This window comes from Haliotis rufescens, unplaced genomic scaffold, assembly GCF_023055435.1.
Source record: "Haliotis rufescens isolate VD_foot unplaced genomic scaffold, xgHalRufe1.0.p SCAF_56, whole genome shotgun sequence".
Classification (NCBI taxonomy): Eukaryota; Metazoa; Mollusca; class Gastropoda; order Lepetellida; family Haliotidae; genus Haliotis; species Haliotis rufescens.
Window position 1 is genome coordinate 1,913,143 of NW_025964290.1, and position 25,573 is coordinate 1,938,715.

Below are 25,573 nucleotides of genomic sequence, written 5' to 3' on the forward strand. Positions count from 1 at the left end.
GTATATATGTCTCCCCGTTCTACCTTCACTGTCGGTGTGGAATGAAGACAATGACGATGCTGCATACAACGTTCATCCTCCTCCTCTGCCTGGAACTTGTCGCAGGTGACTATGGTTTCATTTTTCTCTTTGAATTATCATAATGTGTACGCTGAAGATGTTAACTTCTTAACCAGTAGTTGTGTTATTTGTAGCCACCTGTAGTTCACAACAGCATACATTACACTTCCAACAAAGAACAATAGCGATGCCATAATTTATTAGCACAATTCTTTTTTAAATCTGTCGTAACCAGGTTTGAACTACTGAGGTCACAATGCAGTATTTCAACCATGTTTGCACTTGTTTCGTAAATCAAAAGATGTTATCAGTTGTGTTATGAACAAAAGGTTGTTTTCTTATTAGGAACTTCTTATGAGCTCTTAGGCTATCATAGGGGGGTTGGGTTTGTTGTTGGACGCCATATTCAGCAATATTCAACCTATATGGCGGCGGACCGGACAAACCAGTGATTGATATCATGTCTTCCGGGTATGATGGCATGCACCAACCATGTGACGGGGCCTGACCACCCGATCATTTAGTTGCCTTTTGCGACCATCATATGCTATGGAGGACCAGTAATTGCCGCAGGGGCTCGTTATATGGAGATGATAAATTCAGAAAATGATATGGATTGTCGAAATTTAGCAAAGGTTGAATAACTAACGAACTTGGTCTATAAAAACAAAATCACGATTCAAGTCATTTCACATCACAGCTGTTATGTTGCTTTTATAGAAATTGATCTAAATATAGAACGTATGTAGTTTTGTCAAACGCATTCAATAAGACATAAACAGTTGAGGAAGCTAAGTAAAATTACTTGAGGGGCATTCACAAAACTACTAGTAGATATCTCTTGTTGTATGTAATAAGTTATACAAACTGAAGTAAGCAATTTGGCGTTCACACAGTGATGAGTTGCACACCCCACGTTTCTCGCGAGACATGGTTTTGTTACTTCTGAAACATATTTGAAGTACTGAACATTGTAGGAGAATAATGATCAAATGACACCGGGCCCACCTCTGACATGACGGATATGTGACATACTTCTTGTTCTACCTCAGTTGGTAAAAACTTTATTGCAAAAGTAAGAACACATTAGAAGAGAAATAGTGCTAAATGTTGTCGGTGATTCTTTATTGCATAAAAATAACTTCAATTTAGCCACTTTTAATTGCACACATATAAACATATTGTGTGATGTATGTTTATATTTGACTGTTTTACATAAACTGTGAGCAATCACAATTTTGTCTGAAATACACAATGTCAATGTTATCAATTTGTTATGATTGACTTTACTCATTCGATATGAACAACAACTTGCTGTAGAGAGATGTACATGTACACACGCTCAATGAAAAGGGGCAAGACTGCGCTGAGCTAGGGTAGCCCATTGTAACCCGGTTGTTGTGTCTCAGAATGTATTTTGTATCAGTTTGTTCATGAGTGAGTGACGCAAATATTGATATTGAAATGGACACCACAAAATATAATTTCCGTTCACAGCATTACAAATATTTGATAATAAGAATCGAATGGTAGTTTTGTTTCGATGCAAGAGAAAAACTTGCTGTGAAAAATGTCTTGAATGGACAGATAAAAAGATTGGCTGTTCGTTGATATGGATTTGACAAGTCACGCATAGTCAATGTTTGTTGTCTAAATCAAATACTTTAAATTACGAATTCTTAACATACAAAGTGAGCATCTGTTCCTATGTCTTTTGTGATTAAACTTGGTGCATCCTTTGATATCCTTTGATAACCAAATCTAAACTTGTGGATATATTTAGTCACATATGGCCAATTTCGTCCAAGGAATATTGAAAACAAAATACTGTCATTGCTGTGCGCGATGTTGCGTCTGTCACGGCGTTGCAGGTCAAGATTCTTTCTCAATTTTTCAAATCATTGTGAATCATAAATATTATTAATTCCTCAATTCTTGGAATAATTTTTCACTCATGCATATTCTTCATAATCTCATCTCAGTTGGAACATTGCTTTGTTGCCCTCAATAACGGCCGTGACAAAGCAATAACACGAGGCGCGAAAGGGATACCAATAGGTGAGAAAGTGATACCATGAGACGAGAAAGCAATATAGCGAGAAAAGCATCAGAGAGATAGAACGAGAAAGTAATATAACAATACAAGAAAGCAATAAAGCATCAAAGTGAGAAAGCAATAGAGCGAGAAAGCGATATAGAAAGAAGCGATAAAGAAAGAAAGGGATGAAGCAACACAGTGAGAAAGCGATAATACTAGAAAATGCTAGATATTCCTTATAATGCCGTACATTAAAAAGATGTTTTGCTCCTTTTCAGGGCTCCATTCCTATAATTTTCACAGCTGTTTTGCCTTTTATGCCTCGCACTTTCAACATTTTGTAGTAGAGATAAATTTATTAGATATACATACAGAATGTTATCTCGTTTCGTTTGTATACACGCATGTTTGTACTTTCTTGTATTGTAATTAATTCGAAAGATTCAAAAGCACTACAACAGGAAAGTCTTTTACTTTTACTGTATTTCGGTAAAACTCCTGAGAAAGTCCGCAACCTATTTGCGAATTATTTGGAAACTTCATTGTCCCTTTTATAGGAGTTATGAGTTTTATGCCTACCATCCCAAATACACACACACACACGCGCCCTCCCCCTCTCACTCCCCCATCCCCGTCGTCGATAGAAGTGTTGTGTAGGATTATATTAGTTATATCTCTCCAAGTTTAGACTTACATGCTCTAAGATATTTGTGAATTTGTTTCGCTATTCATACTTAAAACTGAAACATTAAAAGATACATTGAACTGGAACACATAATGAGTGAGTGAGTGAGTTGTATAACGCCGTCATATATACATCACGGCGTGTCAGCCTAATGTGGGAGGAAAGCCCCAAATGATGCAGGTCTAAAACGTTTACCACTTTGGTGAAAGCCACGAGCACGGGTATGGTGCTGACAAACGTACAAACATAATCGGGGCGAACCGGGATTCGAACTCACAATCAAAGGTTTCTGGCGTGCACAAGGGACACAACACTGCACAGCGAACCGCGGCGCCTTAGACGACTGGGCCACCCGTGCCCCCCGAACACATAAGGAATTACATGAATTATAAACTAGTGTCCAAAAGAAACGATACCACCTGTTTGCAACGACATAAAAGAAAAACTAAACAATGCAGAAGTGTAGGATTGGTGTTATGCTTTTGAGAAATCCTTTCACAACATCTGTACAAAAATTTCATTTCAATAAAATCTGTACAACCAATATGACAAGCCTTTAAAGATGGGTGGGGTCGAAAAATGAACATTTCGTTAGAGCACTGATCACAGAAACAACGGGAAATGTCACACCACACGTCTCAAAGTCAAGTCAGTAGCGGGAATGTCCACCGTGAGCATCAATACATGCCAGAACACGCCTACGGACTGATGACGTCAAACGTCTGATGACGTTGGGAGTTATGCGTTGCCATTCCTAGAGGAGACATCGTTCCAAGTCCTGGACGTTGACTGGAGGCACACGGCGACGTCGGATTTGCCGATCGAGGTGGTCCCATAAGTGCTCGATGGGATTCATGTCCGGTGAACATGCGGGCCATGGCAAAACCTGTACGTTGGCGTTGGCAAGGAAGTTCTGTGTCAATCTTGCTGTGTGTGGCCTTGCATTGTCATGTTGGAAAAGGAGTCCACGAGGCTGTTGCTGAATAAAGGGCACCACAACAGGCCGTAGGATGTCATCAAGATAACGCTGTGCATTCAGGTTTCCACGAATTACGACAAGCATCGTTTTGACGTCACCACATATGCCACCCCAAACCATTTACCCTCCACCTCCAAACGGCCGGACCTGTTAGATACAGTTAGGCGCCAAACGTTCACCAAATCGTCGGTATACAAGCTGCCTTCCATCGTTTCTGAAGATGAGGAATCTGCTCTCATCAGAGAACATGTCATGTGCCCAGTCCCGCCGTTGCCAACGTCGAACTCGCCTGGCCCAGATCAGTCTGTTGTTCCGGTGTCGAGGCGTCAGGAGCGGTCCGCGGTAGGGATGACGTGGCCGGATACCATACTGCCGTAGTCTCCTGTAGACGGTCTGTCGACTGATCCTGTGTCCCAGTGCTGTAGCCGCCGTGGACGTCGCTGTTACGGTGCGGTTCCTCAGGTGTAATACCCGGATGTAACGATCTTCACGGGGCGTGGTTACTCGTGGTCTTCCACTCCTGGGCCTGTCTGACGTCTGACCTGTCTGACGTAACCGCTGCATCAACCTGGTGATAGTGATGCGTCGACGAGTGACGCTCCTTGTTGGACCATTCCAACGGCTCTCTCTCTCTCGATAGCTGTCAAACGTGGCATATCTTGTGTTTTTTTTGTTGCTGTGATATCAACGTGTCTGATCAGCCGTTTTACACAGTTTTTCTGCACGTGCAGAACATGCTAGAGAGGGAAATGTCACTTTCACGAAATTTACGTTTTTTCCCGGAAGTGATCACGTGTTCCCGGTATTTTTTATCGACTATGCTGTGTTTGGGATGTGCAATACGAATTGGCATGTTTTCATACTTGACAATTCACTTAGTAAAAAACAATTTTGAAAATAAGTTGGTATCGTTTCTTTTGGACACTAGTTTACATTGAGAAATAAGTGTCAGTATAATCAGTCCACTGTTTGTGTTCTTTGCATTGTCCAAAGAATTGCTTTGTCAGGCAACAAATTTGGACGGGACGCCGAATATGTGCTCGTCCGATTTAGAAATGACAAATATATTGATAATGATGCATGTAAATTATGCAGACAAACGTTATACATGTACACTGTTACAAAATACAAAATACAGATCGATTAGATATGTGTATCTACCTTAAGTCAGATATACGACTTTTGAAAGCGTCATTAACCAGTATATTCATTCCGTGGACAATAGAAATCAGATGCGTTGTAAATATTATTTTAAAACACTAATTTCTCATAATATTTAATCTTACTGTCTTCAGAAACTAAATTCAATGTTAATGTGCTTGTAAAATAGAGTTCAACTGACATTAAGTTGGCTTTCCCGACTTATTTATACTTATTTGTAAATATCTACCACAGTGAGTCAAACTGACAGACATACAGACAGATGCAAACACACAGACTATACTTAAACTAAACATACAATATCAGACAGACAGCTGATTTAACACATGTTGTAGAAAATCATAGTTATGCACTTCATATTGTTGTCAACAGTAACTGAGTGGCCATACTAATTAGAATGTCTCTCCATATGTGTAGTGTAACCAAGTACATATATCAACTGTGATAACACCATTGTCATAGCGATGGGAGCGGTGAGTTAACCTAGTGATTAAAGCATTCGCTCCTTACGCTGAACACCAAGGTTCGATTCCCCACATGGGTACTATGTGTGAATCTCATTTCTGCTATCCCCGCCGTAATGCTAGAATATTGCCAAAAGCAGCATAAAACCATACTCACTCACTCACAGCGTTGTTTATGAAATTACCATATTATATAGAAACTTTGCTTTGAAATTTTTAGGTGCTTCTTTGAACAAAACTGATGTCATTACTCCGTGCTCGGCTTCCACGAACCGGAAGTTCTTGCATGAGCTGAGGTCGCTGCTGAGCCTCTATCTGGGGGAGAAGGTTCTACAGCCAGTGACCACCACTCCACAAAGTAGCAGCTCGGGTAAACACGCCTTTGTGTTTCTGTGTATGTTTAGTTTTTGATGGCGTATATATAAGATGGTGATATCAGTACTTGATGATTCCTTTCAGTTTTTGATGATTGTTTACATTTGCCTGTATTCTACTGTTTACATTCTCTGCTGAAGTCATTTAATTTCAACTCACGCATTACGTACTTTACCAATACAGCACACATAAAGATAAGCACACACCATGTCTCTCCCAGTCAAGTATTTATTTGCCTGTATTGAAATCTGTGTTTTTTCTGTGTATTTGTAGGAGGAGGAGCGATGTTCACTCGGTGGGGAAAGACAACCTGTCCGTTAGGAAATGATGTCATGTATAAAGGTAAAATATTTCAAGACATACGTTTTCTAAAAGTTAAAAGGGGGTAAATCACTTTATCAGATGGGTTTGTTGTATATGTAATCTGAATAATTTCAGAGTGTCAGTTCATTCAAAGTGAACTTATAGAATGGTATAATCTCCTGCATAAGTGATCTTTCCAATCGAGAATATGAAAAGTTCTTTTTTGTCTGGCTTGGCTGGAACATATGCAGTTAACTAGAAAAGGCCTGTATTGAATCTACTCCCATACATGACATGTATGCAAATCGTATAACTGTACACGTGCAGACTTCATTTTCATGTGGCAGTGAAACTTTTCTGGGAGAATGAAGTTTGAATATTGTAGTAAAAACCACAATTCTACAATGTGTAGCATAAAATTATACACATTGTTATTTGACTTTGACTTACATATTCACAATGGAACCTGGCTCCTGGCACGAACAATGTGCCTTTACTAGAACTTATGTTTTGGTAAATAGATGTTTCCAACAGAAATGAATGGGTCATTTATTTTTTCTTCACACGGCTAAAAGGTAAATACAATTATATCCATATTCCACTGTTCGTTAAATCAATTTCGATGTATTTTTATTTTGCTAAAGGGGAGGCTTAAAGGTGAAAAAGATAGAACTCACCTCTTTTGTTTTTGTAATATTGGCAATATCAACCGAGTATTGGTTAATCACTAATCGCCTTGCCATAGGCTCGGCAAATAAAATAAAAACTTGGTTGCTAGCTCCCTTATTAATAAATAATTAATGATCTATATACTACATCCGTTCTCTAAGTAATTGGGTTTCCAGGCAACAGGTGGACTTGAAACAAATATATTTTACATGTCTTCTCACAGAATAAAAGCTAGTTCCTTTCAATCTCTCAGGTTATGCAGGAGGAAGCCATCACACACACAAAGGTGGACCTGGGACAACTCTGTGCCTTCCTGACTCTCCCATCTACGCCAAGCATACTACAGCAAATTCAGGCAGTTATCTCTATGGATCTGAGTATCAAACTAATCATGCAACAGGACCTCTGCACAACATGTATGAACACGATGTCCCTTGTGTGGTGTGCCGCAGTCGCCACAGGAGGAGTGCTGTCATGGTCCCTGCCAGGAAAGCGTGCTTCCCTGGGTGGGATCTGGAATACAAGGGGTACCTCTTCGGGGGTGGCACTAAACACACAGGTTCAAGTGATTATGTGTGCGTAGATGAAGACCCGGAATCTATAAAGGGAGGCCATGCAAACAAAGACGGACATCTCCTGTACCTGGTCGAGTCTATCTGTGGGGCCCTGCCATGTCCACCATATGTTAATGGTTGGGAGTTGACCTGTGCTGTTTGTACAAAATAAAAACTCTATATAGACCATACCATCTGTCAATAATGTACATACATCCGATAAACACATTCAGTTTTCATAAGACTGCCAATATCCATTGTTTGGTTGTGTGTAAATGTCTCTCGCTTTCGCGAGGTTCATTCACTTCTGCCATGTAGTTGTAAAAGTGTTGAATCACGATTGTTTTATAAATGAAAAAGTAGTCCCGGTGTGACACAGGTCACGGTTATCCGATTACAACGAACAAAACGAGGTTCACCTTGTACGACAAACGTGTGTCGTACGGATTTAGTATCTTTAAACCTGTATCTTCATCACGTGTGTAATAAAGTGATTGACATCAAGAGCATCGTTTCACGCAATTGGTATACGATGACATGCATCAACCAAGTCAGCGAGCCTGACCAGCCGATCCCGTGTGTCGCCTTTTTTATGACAAGCACGGAAGACCCATTCTACCCCGGATCTTGACGGATCTTTAAGCTTTCTGAGGTGCATGTGTCACAAAAGGTAGCATTTGGTTGCCACATTTTGTAAGGACAGACTGACCACGTTGACCAGACAGTTTAGTTATTGCTGGCTGAAGGTCCTAGCTTCGCAACTGATGAGCTTCTGGTCAGTGTCATTACACAAGATATTTAACATGTATGGTTTCCTAATTGATAAAGGTCCACCACTACAGTATGTCATCTAAATCAATCAATCAAATAATGGTTTATTGAATGAAATGCCATCGGCCCATATACACTCAAGTTACATTGACATGTTGTTATATTAACAAATACTGTAGTATACTGAGTATCAAGACAACTGACGACAGACAAAAGCATGATGAAAGATACTTGTAGCTGTAAGTTATTTTCTGTTTTTGACAGCAGACAGGTTCATTTCTCAGCATGCTATGACACCATGTTACATTGATTACACAAGTACCTCAAAGTGACACTAAATGAAGTGTGTTCATTGTTCTCTTGCCCAAAATTAAGATACATTCTAAATGCTTATGTGGGGTCTAAACTCTGGACACTAAATGACAAAACTACAGTTTCTTAACCAGTCTGTGTTAATAAAAACCTTTTTCTAAAATAGTTTGGATGTTAATTATATATCTTGTCGGTAGTAACAAACCTTTACAAAACCCTTCAACTGATGTGAAATGTATTGTTTCATAACACAAGGGACATAATGTACTCATGACGTGGATTCAAACCCATGGATAGCTGTGTGAGCATTAGAGAAATTCCTGGCTGAATCGACAGAAGCACTGATTGGATAGATATTTTTTTACGACGCTTCAGACAATACCCAAGACACATCTCAAGATGCAAACTGTGTGAGTATTGCGGAAATCCATTGTTGAATCTATAGAAGCACTAATTGGGCAAACAAGTTATTTTACGACGCTTTAGACAATACCCTAACCATATCAATGTGGAAAATATAATAATTACGTAACAGAGCAAAACTATGATTGGAAGTCACAGGTAGATTAAGTCATCAAATGCTCGAAAACAGTGATATTCCTGATGTGTTGGTAAAGTATGGCCTTTGTAAACACAGCAAACATTCTCTGTGACCACGTGGAACTGCTAGGAGCATTTACTTATTTCATCATTGATTTCTACTGGATTGGCTTGTACGTTCCTCGTCACCATGAATTCATACGACTACTATTCAAAGTAGACGGCTTTCTTCCAGCTGGAGAGGTGCAGCTATGTTTATGGTAGTGAAGACCAATTTCATCTTGTTCTTCCTTTGTATAAAATGTGTCACTCGGATGTCCCATTTACCGTCACAGGTGGAGCGTGTCCTGGTCCGTGCAAGGAGCGAGTGCTTTCCTTGGTATTATTTTGGAACGGTGTCTCTGTGGTAACTGGTGCACACAATAGATACTGTTCTTTTCACAGTGAATGTCTGAACACAGAAATGTATAATGAACACAGCTTGTAATACATTAAGTCAGATACAGAAGTTCACTGATGTTCGGTATGGTGGGGTACTCGTTTGCTAAAATGGTTCCTCATAATAGAGTCACATATGTTCTGTCGTTTTTATTTAAAAGCAAGTAACCTACTCGATCATTTTATAATGAAGCGTCCCAGCCTTAAAGAATTGAGTCCATTTTTTAAACCTCAAATGACATAATTCAAAGACAGAAAGTACTAATACTTTTGTTATAAACTGAACTAGAACTATGTGACTGTATTATTTAAGATGTTAAGTTTGCATACAATTTTCTTTCGGAACCAGAAGTGATTATTTCTCTAAGCAACTAGAGGAGGACCACATGGCCACATGTATCTCACTAAGAATAGCATCTACATGAGCTTACAGAATACTTTGTACGTGGTCCAACTGATTTACACACGCGGTCGCTGTCTGATTTTACGTCGCATCAAGAGAGTCTGGCAAGTACATTGTTTTAGAATCAAAGGAAATATAAAGGTCAATGCCAGAGAGGAATCAGTCTCGATTAACTTCCGAAACAAATTCCATTGGGCGTAAGTTAAGAGTTAAATTAATGGATAACTGGAAATAACTTCTTTACGGAGCTGTGCAAGTATCAACATGTTACATCATTTCCGAGGGCTGATCAATGTCCACCCAAAGTTATTTTGCTGGTATTTTCAAGCAACACATAACCAAAATTGGACATTTAAGTTGAAGAATTATATTTTAAGATCTATGCACAAAGAATCAGAGTGCCTAAACATATATGCGCAAATATATGACCAGACGGATTACTTCAACTAGTCAACATTTGCTACATGTTGGAGCCATTTCAAGCAGCTTGAACCTTTAGTTTCAACATTTCACAACTTAAGATACATTCGAGCATGCCCTTTCTTCGAATCTTTCAAAGAGCGTCATACAGCTCAAAAGTTGTTTGATCAAGGTCAAAAGATTCAAGGCCTTAGTAAAGCTTTCAGAACTTTTTAGGGTGCACATGTGAAGGGCAGTTCTAAATTTGATTTTGGTGATTTTACTATGCTTCAGTGTAACAGAACAATGCTGATCCGTTCACACAGAAGGCATAGACAGCTTACATCGTGTCTCAAATATATACGACACATCTATTTTCCTATTCCTGAGACATTCCTGCTGAAAGCATAATCAATTCTCTATTGAATTACATTATCTCAGTGTAATCCTTCATTCATCCTGTAGTACTGATAGTCAATATGTAAAGACGATTTCATCCGGCACCTGTCATGTTGACGCACCTCGGATTTGTAGCTACCACAATCACCACCGTCACATCGCGCATTAAGACGTTGCTATCACATGTCCAAGGAGGTATATGTGATTTGTAGCTTCCACAATAGCCACCGTCACATCATGCAGTAACTCGTTGTTATCACACTTCCAAGGGGGTATATGTGATTTGTAGCTTCCAGAATAGCCACCGTCACACTTAGCAGTAACTCGTTGTTACACACGTCCAAGGGGGTATACGTGATTTGTAGCTTCCAAAAAAGCCACCGTTCCATCACGCAGTAACTCGTTGTTATCACACTTCCAAGGGGGTATATGTGATTTGCTGCTTCCGTAATGAGCACTTTAAGCACTCAGTCTGGGTTTTCACCATCTAACACCGCCTACTCTGGTATGTTCATCACCCACTGCCCTGTCAATCGTGTGCTCATGTCCAGCCGCCATGACATGTGTTTGCTCATGACTGACTGCCATGACATTGGTGTGCTCATGACCGACTGCCATGACATTGGTGTGCTCATGACTGACTACCATGACATTGGTGTACTCATGACTGCCATGACATTTGTTTGCTCATGACTGACTACCTAGACATTGATGTGTTAATGACTGACCGCCATGACATTGGTGTACTCATGACTGACTGCCATGACATTGGTGTGCTCATGACTGACTGCCATGACATTGGTGTACTCATGACTGCCATGACATTTGTTTGCTCATGACTGACTACCTAGACATTGATGTGTTCATGACTGACCGCCATGACATTGGTGTACTCATGACAGACTGCCATGGCATTGGTGTGCTCATGACTGTCTGCCCTGACATTGGTGTACTTATGACTGTCTTCCCAGACATTGGTGTGCTCATGACTGTCTGCCCTGACATTGGTGTACTTATGACTGACGTCCAAGACATTGGTGTGCTCATGACTGTCTGCCCTGACATGTGTGTACTCATGACTGACTTCCCAGACATTGGTGCCCTCCTAACTGACTGCCATGACATTGGTGTATTCATGACTGACCGCCATGACATTGGTGTACTCATGACTGACTACCCTGACATTGGTGTATTCATGACTGACTACCTAGACATTGGTGTACTCATGACTGACTGCCATGACATTGGTGTACTCATGACTGACTGCCCTGACATTGGTGTACTCATGACTGACTACCTAGACATTAATGTGTTCATGACTGACTGCCCTGATATTTGCTGACTCATGACCGACAATACTGACAACTCCATGTCTCAAACAACAATACTGACAACTCCGTGAGTCTCCTACACCAATTACTGACAACTCCGAGTGTATTTCCAACAACACTACGGACAACTCGATGTATATCCGACAACACTACTGACAACTATATGTGCCTCCTACAACAATACTCCATATGTGCCTCCTACAACAATACTCCATATGTGTCTCCTACAACGATACTGTCAGCTCAGTTCGTGTCTCCTACAACGATACTCACGACTCGATGTGTCTCCAACAACAATACTGACAACTCAGTAGGTCTCCCACAACAATACTGACAGATCCGAGTGTGTCTCCTACAACAGTTCCTCAACTCCGTGTGTGTCTCCTACAACAATATTAAAAACTCCGAGTGTGACTCCCACAACAACAATTACAACTCCGTTCGTCTCCTAGAACAGTACAGTCAACATTGTGTGTGTCTCCTACAACGATACTTACATCTACGTGTGTGTCTCCTACAACAATACCGATTACTCCCTGTGTGTCTCCTACAACAATACTGATTACTACGTGTGTGTCTCCTACAACAATACTGACAACTCCGTGTGTGTCTCCTACAACAACACTGACAGCTCCGTGTGTGTCTCCTACAACAATACTGACAGCCCCTTGTCTGTCTCCTACAACAACACTGACAGCTCCGTGTGTGTCCCCTACAACAATAATGACAACTCATTGTGTCTCCTACAACAATAATGACATCTCCGTTTTTTCCTACAACAATATTGATTTCTCCGTGTGTGTCTCCTACAACAATACTGACAACTCTGAGAGTGTCTCCCACAACAATAATAACAACTCTGTGTGTCCAAAAACAATGCTGATAGCTCCGTGTATGTCTCCTGCAACAATATTGATAGTTACGTGTGTGTCTCCTACAACAGTTCTGACAACTCCGTGTGTCTCCTACAGCAATATTAAAAACTCCGTGTGTGACTCCCACAAGAATACTTACAACTCCGTTCGTCTCCTAGAACAGTACAGTCAACATCGTGTGTGTCTCCTACAACGATACTTACATCTACGTGTGTGTCTCCTACAACAGTCCTGACAACTCCGTGTGTCTCCTACAACAATACTGACATCTCTGTTAGTTCCGTGTGTGTCTCCTACAACAATATTGATAGTTCCATGTGTGTCTCCTACAACAATTCTGACATTTCCGTGTGTGTCTCCTACAACATTATTGATAGGTCCGTGTGTGTCTCCTACAACAATACTGACAATTCCGTGTCTGTACAACTACAGTACTCACAATTACGTACGTGCGCTACAATACGACCACATTACTGACAAGTATGTACAGAACTCACCTCCGACTCCCCCCACTCACTGAAATAGGAGGCACTGGTGGCCCCGTCGTGCTAGTGGGTTTCACCAAAGTGGTAAACGCCTGAGACCTGCATCACTGCGGGCTTAACTCTCACATTAAGCTGACACGCCGTTAAATAGCGGCGTCAAACACAACTCACTCACTCACTCTCTGAAATAATTTAGGCGAATTTCTTTGATGACATTACCATCTCACAGAACATATTTTTTAAGAAATAAAACATATCCAGGCACCATCTGTTGTCTACTAGGTGATGCTTAGGGCCCGGCAGATTTATAGTGAAATCACTACAACGAAGCCAACAGTTAATGCCTATACATAATATTTATATTATTCGACAAACATGTCTATCAGCTGATAGCTACAGCCCTAACGTTTAGTTTCCTTACTGTCTATAATTCCCGTCTTGTACATCAAATAGCATTAAAATAAACTTAACACAAACCAAACATAAGGGAACTAGAATGCACAGATTTCATGACTGTAATAGTACATTGTTGACATGACAGGTGCGTTACACAGTTGAAGCGTTCGGAATATTGATGATGTTAATAAGTTGAACATATGTTGCCTACACAAATGGCGAACCTCCGGGTGAGATATAACATGGTATATCACCTTGTATGATTTACTGTTGAGTCGTGCGAGTTGCAACATTAAAATATATTGGATGTCTGACATGTTCATGCAGGCTGATAGAGAATGATGTATAAATCAATATGTGGGTGTTGATGTTTCTGACGCTGGCACTCAACTATCATCAATGTGTTTTTTCTGTGTTGTTGTACTTTGTAACAGATGAGGTTGAGCTTTAAGAAACCTTACACGTATTTCTGTTATTGCTGACACGATATCTACCACAATGTAATCTTTGTGTAATTGCTTGCATGAAACTCAAGATCAGAAAAGACCAGTAGATAGTGCTTATTAAAACGCTCCATTTTTTTTCAGGAATTGAGAGTTGCTTGTCAACTGTACATTATCTTCAAAGAACATTTGAATAAATTTCCACTTGGAACAGACGGAACTATTTTTTTACATATCAAATTCACTTATTAAATATTTTCATAATTTTGCATAATGCTTAAAAGCTCAAAATAATATGTACATATTTTGTGTTAGAGCAGGTTACCCCCAGCAATGTTTATATTTTTAGATAGTTAGATAAACCTTTGACGAGAAAAAACAAATAAGGTAATATAAACATCGCTTCTTCGGGGCTCTATATTTCCAATTATACCCATCAGCATGTATTAACAATGTGCAAGCGATTGATAAATACTAGTTTTGGACCCAACAAAATTATGAAGAGCCGTGTACCATGCATTGTAAATGTCAACTCGCCACGGAGCTTGGCGCACGTGCAACAGCGGCAGAGAACGCATTCCTCGTGCATCACGCAATGGCGACTCACGCAGTAAAAATACAGACAACAAAGAGTTCTGGGTTTTTTTCCAAATATTTTCAGCTACAGAATATTTGTCAAAGTGTAAAAGTAGGGATGAGTTTTAAGTGGGGGAATATCATCGTAACTCTCCATTCCTTAAAAATAATGGACCTCGGCCCCTGCTCCATTATTTTTTAAGGAATGGTTACTCTGACATTCCCCTCCATGTAACGGATGAAGCTTAGCTTTATAACTTCCGTTATTGCTGACTCGGAGATTGTGTAATTGTTTACTTGAGGCTCAGAAAAGATGAAAAGGCCTGAAAATAATAAACAATGTTGTGAATTATAAAGCACATTTTTCAAATAACTCAAAATACCAATGTTCGAAGGTATAAATAAGCTATTCTAAGGAGAATGTCACATCTTCCTTATCAAATGTCGTCTTACACTCCTGGCATGGTCCGCCTTAAATTTTGTACGTGGGCATTCCACAGTGTAATAGAAGCACTTAGTCTATAAACAGATATGAGACAGTCTCACATACAGATGATATGTGATCTTGTAAGACAGGGACGATGGGGTAGTTTAGTGGTTAAAGCGTTCGCTCGTCACCCTGAAGACCCGGGTTCGATTCCCAACATGAGTACAATGTGTAAAGCCCATTTCTGGTGTCCCTCGCCGTGTTATTGCTAAAAGCGTCATATATACTCATTGACTATACAGAATGTTAAAAGCAAACCGTGCAATACAAGTCATCCAATGGAAAGCAGGTACAATGTGCATTTTGACAGCATGATAAGCGTCTGTGTACATACCGGCATTCTGGTAAACATTCTGGGCACCAATTTATCTTCCCTTCTTGATCTTCTGTTTCTTTTTGCTTCGGAAACGGAATTATTGCTCGGATTGGCAAAGGAAAATGAATTTGGCCAAGGAGTTTAACTTAAGCTTCAGTTATATCAATAACCATCAAATAGACAATTCCCTTCCACTGATTTACCAACCTGTACTAGAAAAAAGGAGGCCAGTGAGACCGCCTCATCTGTTTCATCTTAAGATCTATGCATAAAGATTCAGTGACAAAACACTCTCCACAAGACTATATGACAAGAGGAATGACTTCAGCTTTCCAATAGTCAACTTTCCCTTTAAGTCGAGCAAGATTTTTGCCCTTTGTGTCTACATTTCACAACTTTTGAGGTATAATCGATCATGGTCTTTCTACCAAGATGTCAAAGAGCGTTATACAACTCTTGCTGTTTCATCAAGGTTACAATATTCAAGGTCTCAGTTTTATGGTAGACATGTAGAGGACATTTCCAAATTTGACGCATAAGTGACAATTGACTTGGGTTTGCATGTGTTTGTGATAGGTGCCAGGATACACTCACCGTTTCGCGAACACCTGGTATCATCACTATTTGATAGCGATTCATAAATGCAAACATACATATGCCGATGTCTTATGAACATGGAAACGGTTTTCTTTCTTTTATTACCATGTGATCAATTGACTTGCACTTGCATAAGTTTGTGACGGAAGCCCCCGATGGGGCAGGATACGCTTACACTCGGTCTCATCAAAAATTTGATAGCTATTCATAAACACATGCCAATAACAATCGGAATTATACTTGTGGCTATGGAAAAGGACTTTTCTCTTCTATAAATACCTATTAAGTATTCTCAACGTGGAGATAGGCCAAAAAAAACCCAAAACATTGTTTTATGAAACGTTTATGGGTAGCGGGACATGCTTACGGTTTACGCGAATCACCATCATCTATTCATTAATTAGAAATGTTCACCACTATTTTCCCTTTCAATCCCAATGGAATTTGGTCACATAACCGCGACTGGCTATTCTCTGGTGTTGACGTTATATACTTACTATTAAGGGGTACCTTTCAAAATGAACTTGTTCTGAAATATCTTTCACTTGTGGGAAGTATTGAAATAGATTGCATATAACACTCTTATATTGTACATTGTCCCTGTCTGCGTAAAACACCGCAAATGGTTATATATGTTTATGGACGCCGATGTCATACATTTTCATCCACTTGTATACTACACAACGATTAGCTGCTATTTCACACATTCAGAATATTAGGGTTGATTTATTAAACTGTCAGATGAGAAGACCCTTTCTTTCCTTTCTTGTGTTTAGTTTACCGTTAACAAAGTCCATTTTCCAAAACATAACCATCTGTCGAATGAACACAGCTTGTAATGCAAAAAGTCAAATACAGAAGTTCACTGATGTTCAGTATGGTTGGGTACTCGTTTGCTAAAATGGTCCCTCATTATAGTGCCATATATGTTGGGGCCTTTTTACTTATAAGCAAGTAAAAAACTCAATGATTCTATAATTAGGAGACCCAGTCTAAAAGGCAAGAGCCCTATTGTAATCGTCCTGTTTATTAGTGATCCAAGCCGAAAAGGCAAGAGCCCTATTGTAATCGTCCTGTTTATTAGTGATCCAAGCCGAAAAGGCAAGAGCCCTATTGTAATCGTCCTGTTTATTAGTGATCCAAGCCGAAAAGGCAAGAGCCCTATTGTAATCGTCCTGTTTATTAGTGATCCAAGCCGAAAAGGCAAGAGCCCTATTGTAATCGTCCTGTTTATTAGTGATCCAAGCCGAAAAGGCAAGAGCCCTATTGTAATCGTCCTGTTTATTAGTGATCCAAGCCGAAAAGGCAAGAGCCCTATTGTAATCGTCCTGTTTATTAGTGATCCAAGCCGAAAAGGCAAGAGCCCTATTGTAATTGTCCTGTTTATTAGTGATCCAAGCCGAAAAGGCAAGAGCCCTATTGTAATCGTCCTGTTTATTAGTGATCCAAGCCGAAAAGGCAAGAGCCCTATTGTAATCGTCCTGTTTATTAGTGATCCAAGCCGAAAAGGCAAGAGCCCTATTGTAATCGTCCTGTTTATTAATGATCCAAGCCGAAAAGGCAAGAGCCCTATTGTAATCGTCCTGTTTATTAGTGATCCAAGCCGAAAAGGCAAGAGCAAGTAAGGTACTCGGTAATTCTATAATTAGGAGACCCAGTCTAAAAGGCAAGAGCCCTATTGTAATTGATCTGTTTGTCATTTATCATTATTTATTATTCCGCCGTTCTTTTGTGCAAGATATAACTCAACAACCAGTGGACAGGGTCTCTTCCCCAAAATCATTAGCATCTGGACTCATGTGAAGCAGATAACACTAAGACCCAAATGCTCTAGGCCCAATATCCATGGGCAGATAATTTAAAATTAATAAACTAAGAGCAACTCTCACAGAAACCGATAGTTTGATGGCTTTTAAAGCTGGCATGCGGCAGCAGCATCAGATGCTCATCAATTTCGTCTCGACGTCCCATGTCGCCAAATGACATGGTGTGGCAGCCGCATTGGATTGGAGATTGTAGCAGTGTTCTCATACTTATCTGCCAAAATCCACTCCTCGGAATCTATCACCTTTGGTCTTCAGATTTAAAGTTTTAATGCAGTAAGAAAGTATTATCTGAATCCGGAAGTTAGACAATTCAAACACTGATAGTTGTCTGGTAAAACGAGCTATGAGCATAGAACTTTGTTAATACATGACATAGTACAAAGACAGAAAGTACTCATACTTTTTTTTAAACTGAGCTAGAACTATGTGACTTTGTGATTTAAGATGTTCAGTTTGTATACCTATTTTTGGGAAACAAAAGTCGCTGTGTGATTTTACGTCTCATTAAGAGAGTTTGGCAAGAATGTTTTTTTATAAATCAAAGGAAATTTAAAAGTCAACGCCAGAGAGGAATCAGTCTCGATTATCTTCCAAAGCAAATTCCACAGGACGTGAAATGAGAAATTGTGGTAAAATGAAATAAATGGATCACTGGAAATCACTTCTGTACGGTGCTGTGTATTATCCTTTACATACATTTGTAAGCATCAACATGTTACATCATTTCCGAGGGTTGATCAATGTCCACACAAAGTCATTGTGCTTGTATCTTCAAGCAACACATAACCCAAATTGGACATTAATGTTGGAACTTAACAAGAATAAAAGAATATTTTTCAGATTTATGCATAAAGAATCAGAATGACAAAACTCTATGCACAAAACTGTACGACAAGACGGATGACTTCCAATAGTCAAAATTTCACAAGTTTTAAGGTACAATCGTGCATGCTCGTTCTACAAATATTTCAAAAAGCGTCACACAAGCCTTGCTAAAAATTCTTTGATCAAGGTGACAAGATTCAAAGCCTTAGAAAAGCTCTCTGAATGTATTATGGTCCATGAATATGGAAATGTATTTGTCGCAATTATCGATGCAACGTCTGTTTTTTAATGACATTGATCTTTATTGTTAATAGGATGTCTAAGTGGGTGTATATGATTTGTAGCTTCCACAATAACCACTGTCACATCGCGCAGTAATTCCATGTTATCACATATCTAAGGGTGTAAACAGGATTTGTAGCTTCCACCATATCCACCGTAACATCACACAGTAAGTTTGTTATCACCTGTCCAAGAGGGTATAGGTGATGTGTTACTTAACTCAGTCGGGATAATCGCCTACACTAGGGGAAATTGGGGATTTACCGTCCCAATATCCGTCTGCTCAAGATTGACTGCCCTGACATTGGTGTGTTCATATCCGACTGCCCTGACATTGGTTTGTTCAAGCATGTTCTTGAGAAAGTAGTGCAGTCAACATTATGTTTGTGACGTCATAATGACCTTAAGGTCATAGTTAGTGACAATAGCGTCAGCCGTAAATGCATTGCTGTGTGAGTCCACAAATACACAGAGAACTACAGAAAGAAGTATTGAAAATAATACATTTGAATTAGGTTGGAGTTTCATAACCATAATGAACATTTTCTCTTTTTCGATTCGTAAATGTTTAACATTATTAAACAATTTCTAACACGAAAAGAAACTGAAATGGCCTACATTTATGCAACATTTTGTGTGTCCATTACCAACTGTCCTGACATTGATGTACTCATGACCAACTGTCCTGACATTGATGTACTCATTACCAACTGTTCTGACATTGATGTACTCATGACCAACTGTTCTGACATTGGTGTACTCATTACCAACTGTCGTGACACTGGTGTGTCCATTACCAACTGTCCTGACATTGATGTACTCATGACCAACTGTCCTGACATTGATGTGCTCATTACCAACTGCCCTGACATTGGCGTACTCATGACCAACTGTCCTGAGATTGTTGAGCTTATGACCAACTGTCCTGACATTGATGTACTCATGACCAACTGTCCTGATATTGGTTTGTCCATTACCAACTGTCTTGACATTGATGTACTCATGACCAACTGTCCTGATATTAGTGTGTCCATGACCAACTGTCCTGACATTGGTGTACTCATGACCAACTGTCCTGATATTGATGTACTCATGACCAACTGTCCTGACATTGATGTATTCATGACCAACTGTCTTGACATTGATGTACTCATGACAAACTGACCTGATATTGGTGTGTCCATTACCAACTGGCCTGACATTGGTGTACTCATGACCAACTGTCCTGATATTGATGTACTCATAACAAACTGTCATGACATTGATGTACTCATTACAAACTGTCCTGACATTGATGTACTCATTACCAACTGTCCTGACATTGATGTGCTCATGACCAACTGCCCTGACATTGGTGTGCCCATGACCAACTGTCCTGACATTGATGTACTCATGACAAACTGTCCTGAGATTGTTGTGCTTATGACCAACTGTCCTGACATTGATGTACTCACGACCAACTGTCCTGATATTAGTGTGTCCATTACCAACTGTCTTGACATTGATGTACTCATGACCAACTGTCCTGACATTGATGTACTAATGACCAACTGTCATGACATTGATGTACTCATGACCAACTGCCCTGACATTGGTGAACTCATGACCAACAACCCTGACACTGGTGTGCTCATGACCAGCTGTCCTTATATTGGTGTGGTCATGACCAACTGTCCTGACATTGGCGTACTCATGACCAACTGTCATGTCATTGGTGTGCTCATGACCAACTGTTCTGACATTGGTGTGCTCATGACCAACTGTCCTGACATTGATGTACTTATGACCAACTGTCCTGACATTGGTGTACTCATGACAAACTGTCCCTACATTTGTGTACTCATGACCAACTGTCCTGACATTGATGTGCTCATGACCAACTGTCCTGACATTGGTCTACTCATGACCAACTGTCCTGACATTGGTGTACTCATGACCAACTGTCCCTACATTGGTGTACTCATGACCAACTGTCCTGACATTGGTGTACTCATGACCAACTGCCCTGACATCGGTGTACTCATGACCAAATGTCCTGACATTGATCTACTCATGACCAACTGTCCTGATATTGGTGTGTCCATTACCAACTGTCGTGACATTGATGTACTCATGACCAACTGCCCTGACATTGATGTACTCATTACCAACTGTCCTGACATTGATGTGCTCATGACCAACTGCCCTGACATTGGTTTGCCCGAGACCAACTGTCCTGACATTGATGTACTCATGACCAACTGTCCTGAGATTGTTGTGCTTATGACCAACTGTCCTGACATTGATGTACTCATGACCAACTGTCCTGAGATTGTTGTGCTTATGACCAACTGTCCTGACATTGATGTACTCATGACCAACTGTCCTGATATTAGTGTGTCCATTACCAACTGTCTTGACATTGATGTACTCATGACCAACTGTCCTGACATTGATGTACTAATGAACAACTGTCATGACATTGATGTACTCATGACCAACTGCCCTGACATTGGTGAACTCATGACCAACAACCCTGACACTGGTGTGCTCATGACCAGCTGTCCTGATATTGGTGTGGTCATGACCAACTGTCTTGACATTGGTGTACTCATGACCAACTGTCATGACATTGGTGTGCTCATGACCAACTGTTCTGACATTGGTGTGCTCATGACCAACTGTCCTGACATTGATGTACTCATGACCAACTGTCCTGACATTGGTGTACTCATGACAAACTGTCCCTACATTTGTGTACTCATGACCAACTGTCCTGACATTGATGTGCTCATGACCAACTGTCCTGACATTGGTCTACTCATGACCAACTGTCCTGACATTGGTGTACTCATGACCAACTGTCCCTACATTGGTGTACTCATGACCAACTGTCCTGACATTGGTGTACTCATGACCAACTGCCCTGACATTGATGTACGCATGACCAAATGTCCTGACATTGATCTACTCATGACCAACTGTCCTGATATTGGTGTGTCCATTACCAACTGTCCTGACATTGATGTACTCATGACCAACTGCCCTGACATTGATGTAAGCATGACCAACTGTCCCTACATTGGTGAGCCCATGACCAACCGTCCTGACATTTGTGTACTCATGAGCAACTGTCCTGCTATTGGTGTACTCATGACCAACTGCCCTGACATTGATGTATTCATGACCAACTGTCCCTACATTGGTGTGCCCATGACCAACTGTCCTGATATTGGTGTACTCATGACCAACTGTCCCTACATTGGTGTGCCCATGACCAACTGTCCTGATATTGGTGTACTCATGACCAACTGTCCTGACATTGGTGTGCTCATGACCAACTGTCCTGACATTGATGTACTCATGACCAACTGTCTTGACATTGATGTACTCATGACCAACTGTCTTGACATTGGTGTACTCATGACCAACTGTCCTGAGATTGTTGTGCTTATGACCAACTGTCCTGACATTGATGTACTCATGACCAACTGTCCTGAGATTGTTGTGCTTATGACCAACCGTCCTGACATTGATGTACTCATGACCAACTGTCCTGAGATTGTTGTGCTTATGACCAACTGTCCTGACATTGATGTACTCATGACCAACTGTCTTGACATTGATGTACTCATGACCAACTGTCTTGACATTGGTGTACTCATGACCAACTGTTCTGACATTGGTGTGCCCATGACCGACTGCCCTGACATTGGTGTAATCATGACCGCGTGTGTCTCCTGCAATAACACTGACAGCTCCTTGTGTCTCTCTTACAATAACACTGACAACTCCGTGTGTTACTCCTACAATAGCACTGAAAGTTCTCTGTGTCTTTCCTAACATAACACTGACAGCTCCGCGTGTGTGTGTCGCACAATAACACTGACAGTTCCGTGTGTTTGTCTCCTGCAATAACACTGTCAGTTCCGTGTGTGTGTCTCCTGCCATACCACTGACATCACCTGGTGTCTCCTACATTAACACTGACAACTCCGTGTGTCTTTCCCACAATAACACTGACAGCTCCGCGTGTGTGTGTGTCGCACAATAACACTGACAGCTCCGTGTGTGTCTCCTGCCATACCACTGACAACTTCGTGTGTCTCCTACCATACCACTGACAACTCCGTGTGTCTCCTACAATAACACTGACAGCTCAGTGTGTTTCTCTAACGGTAACACTGACAGCTCCGTGTGTGTCCCCAACAATACCACTAGTATCACCTTGTGTGTCTCCTACAATAACACTGACAACTCTGTGTGTCTCCTACAATAACACTGACAACTCCGTGTGTCTCCTTCAATAACACTGGCAACTCCGTGTGTCTCCTACAATAACACTGACAACTCCGTGTGTCTCCTACAATAACACTGACAACTCCTTGTGTGTCTCCTTCAATACCGCTGACAGCTACGGACGTTTCTGGAACGATAACACTGACAACTCCGTGTGTGTGCCCTAAACAATACCACTCACATCACCTTATGTGTCTCCTACAATAACACTGACAACTCCGTGTGGGTCGAACAATAACACTGACAGCTCAGTGTGTTTCTCTAACGATAACACCGACAACTCCGTGTGTGTGCCCTAAACAATACCACTGACATCACCTTGTGTGTCTCCTACAATACCACTGACAACTCCGTGTGTGTAGAACAAAAACACTGACAACTCCGTGTGTCTCTTGCAATAACACTGGCAACTCAGTGTGTGTCTCCTACAATAACTCTGTCAACACCTTGTGTGTCTCCTACAACAACACAGACAAGACCGTGTGTGTCACACAATAATACGGACAACCTCGCATGTGTCTCCTACAATAACACTGACAGCTGTGTGTGTCTCCTACAATAACACTGACAACTCCTTGTGTGTCTCCTTCAATACCGCTGACAGCTACGGACGTTTCTCTAACGATAACATTGACAACTCCGTGTGAGTGTCCCATACAATACCACTCACATCACCTTGTGTGTCTCCTACAATAACACTGAGAGCTAAGACATTCTGTGTTATAATGACTGTTGTGATTATTCGACAAACGGGCCGTTCAGTAGCTCTTCCTTTTAATTCACTCACTATCACGTCTTGTATATCAAATAATATTAAAATTAAAAGTAACTTATACACAATATAAGGGAACCAGAATACACACCCAAATACAAACGTTTTAAGCCGGAATGTTTACATCGTGGCTGTGACAAAAACGTTGGCAGCACGATCGCAGTCAGTCTGACAGCTATTGTCCTTCACTACCGACATTGTTGAGATGGAATCAGAAGTTAATGTCACATCCAAAAATAGGTACCAGATGCAGCCCCATACACCGAGGGGGAATGTTTCACGCGACAACATTAAGCACTATCTGTTAAGCGCTTCTGATCCCGTATCCAACCAAATGGAAATAGTATATTTCATAGTTCTTAAAATGGGTGTGGGATATTCATTATGAGGCCGACTGAATACGTGACTGTAATAGTGCTTATTGTTGACATGACAGGTGCGTGACACAGTTGAAGCGTTCGGAATATTGATGATATTATAAAATATATGTTGCCTATAGAAACTTTTGGGTGAGATTTGACATTGTATCACCTTGTATGATTTACTGTAGAGCGATGTGACTTTCTCAATTAAAGTATATTGGAAGCCTGACTTAAGGTATAATAGTTGGACAGTGTTCATGCAGGCAGATGGAGAATGATGTATAAATCAATATGTGCGTGTGGGCAGTCAACTGTGACGCCGTACTTGGTAACAGATGAAGTTTAGCTTTGAAAACCTTACATGTATTTCTGTTTTGCTGACATGGAATCTACCAAAATGTCATGTTTGTGTAATTGCTTGCATGAAACTCAGAAAAGATCAGAAGATTTTGCTTACTACCGGATGAAGTTTAGCTTATCTAACATACATTATTGCTAGGCGTTTGTGTAATTATTTACATGAGGCCCTGTCGAGGCTGGTTATGCTATGGCAATGACGTTATAAATTTACTGTTAAGGGATCCATTTAAACATGCACTTGTTCTGGAACATCTTTCAATTGTATGAACTTTGATTGCATACAGCCCTCCTATTTTATACTTAGTCCCTGTCTGTGTAAAACAACACAAATGGTTATGTATATTTATGGACGCTCTTATCATGCATTTTCATGCACTTTCATACTACAGAATGGATAGCTGGTATTTCACACGTTCAGAATATTTGATTGAATTGTTAAATTCAAATAAGAAGACCGTTCCTTTCCGTTCTTGTGTTTAGTTTACTGTTAACAAAGTACATCTTCCAAAATTCAACCATCTGTCTACCGAAAACTGACAATTCTCCTGTAACTGCACTGTCGATAATGGCAGCTGATTTAACCAACATGCTGCATCCTCTATGATATGCGTTCGTCTCATTACCAAAAAGATTCCAACGATACTTTCAGCTGATATATTGTTTTGATCATTAGTTATTTCAGGTTTTGGTATTGAGACATGCACTTGTCACATGGAATTGAAACATAAAAATTGTGACTTTTGTTGAACAGCATAATCACATACACGAAGGTGAAGAAACATACTCGCGTGTGGTGTGCACACTCAGTGCTG

General features: G+C 40.5%; 1 protein-coding gene across 3 annotated transcripts in view; it reads left to right on the top strand.

Moving 5' to 3' along the window:
- Positions 1 to 25,573, top strand: part of LOC124141728 — a 56,938-nt gene continuing 31,365 nt past the window's right edge. The window contains exons 1-4 of one of the 3 annotated variants that reach the window (XM_046509808.2): positions 1 to 105; positions 5,608 to 5,757; positions 6,036 to 6,104; positions 6,988 to 7,539. In XM_046509808.2, coding sequence (XP_046365764.1) covers positions 42 to 105; positions 5,608 to 5,757; positions 6,036 to 6,104; positions 6,988 to 7,460 — 756 coding nt within the window. In that variant the 5' untranslated portion in view covers positions 1 to 41 and the 3' untranslated portion in view covers positions 7,461 to 7,539. Of the gene's footprint in view, positions 106 to 5,607; positions 5,758 to 6,035; positions 6,105 to 6,987; positions 7,540 to 25,573 lie in introns of those variants that run through there. The other 2 variants (XM_046509809.2, XM_048385213.1) reach the window with 2 other exon arrangements.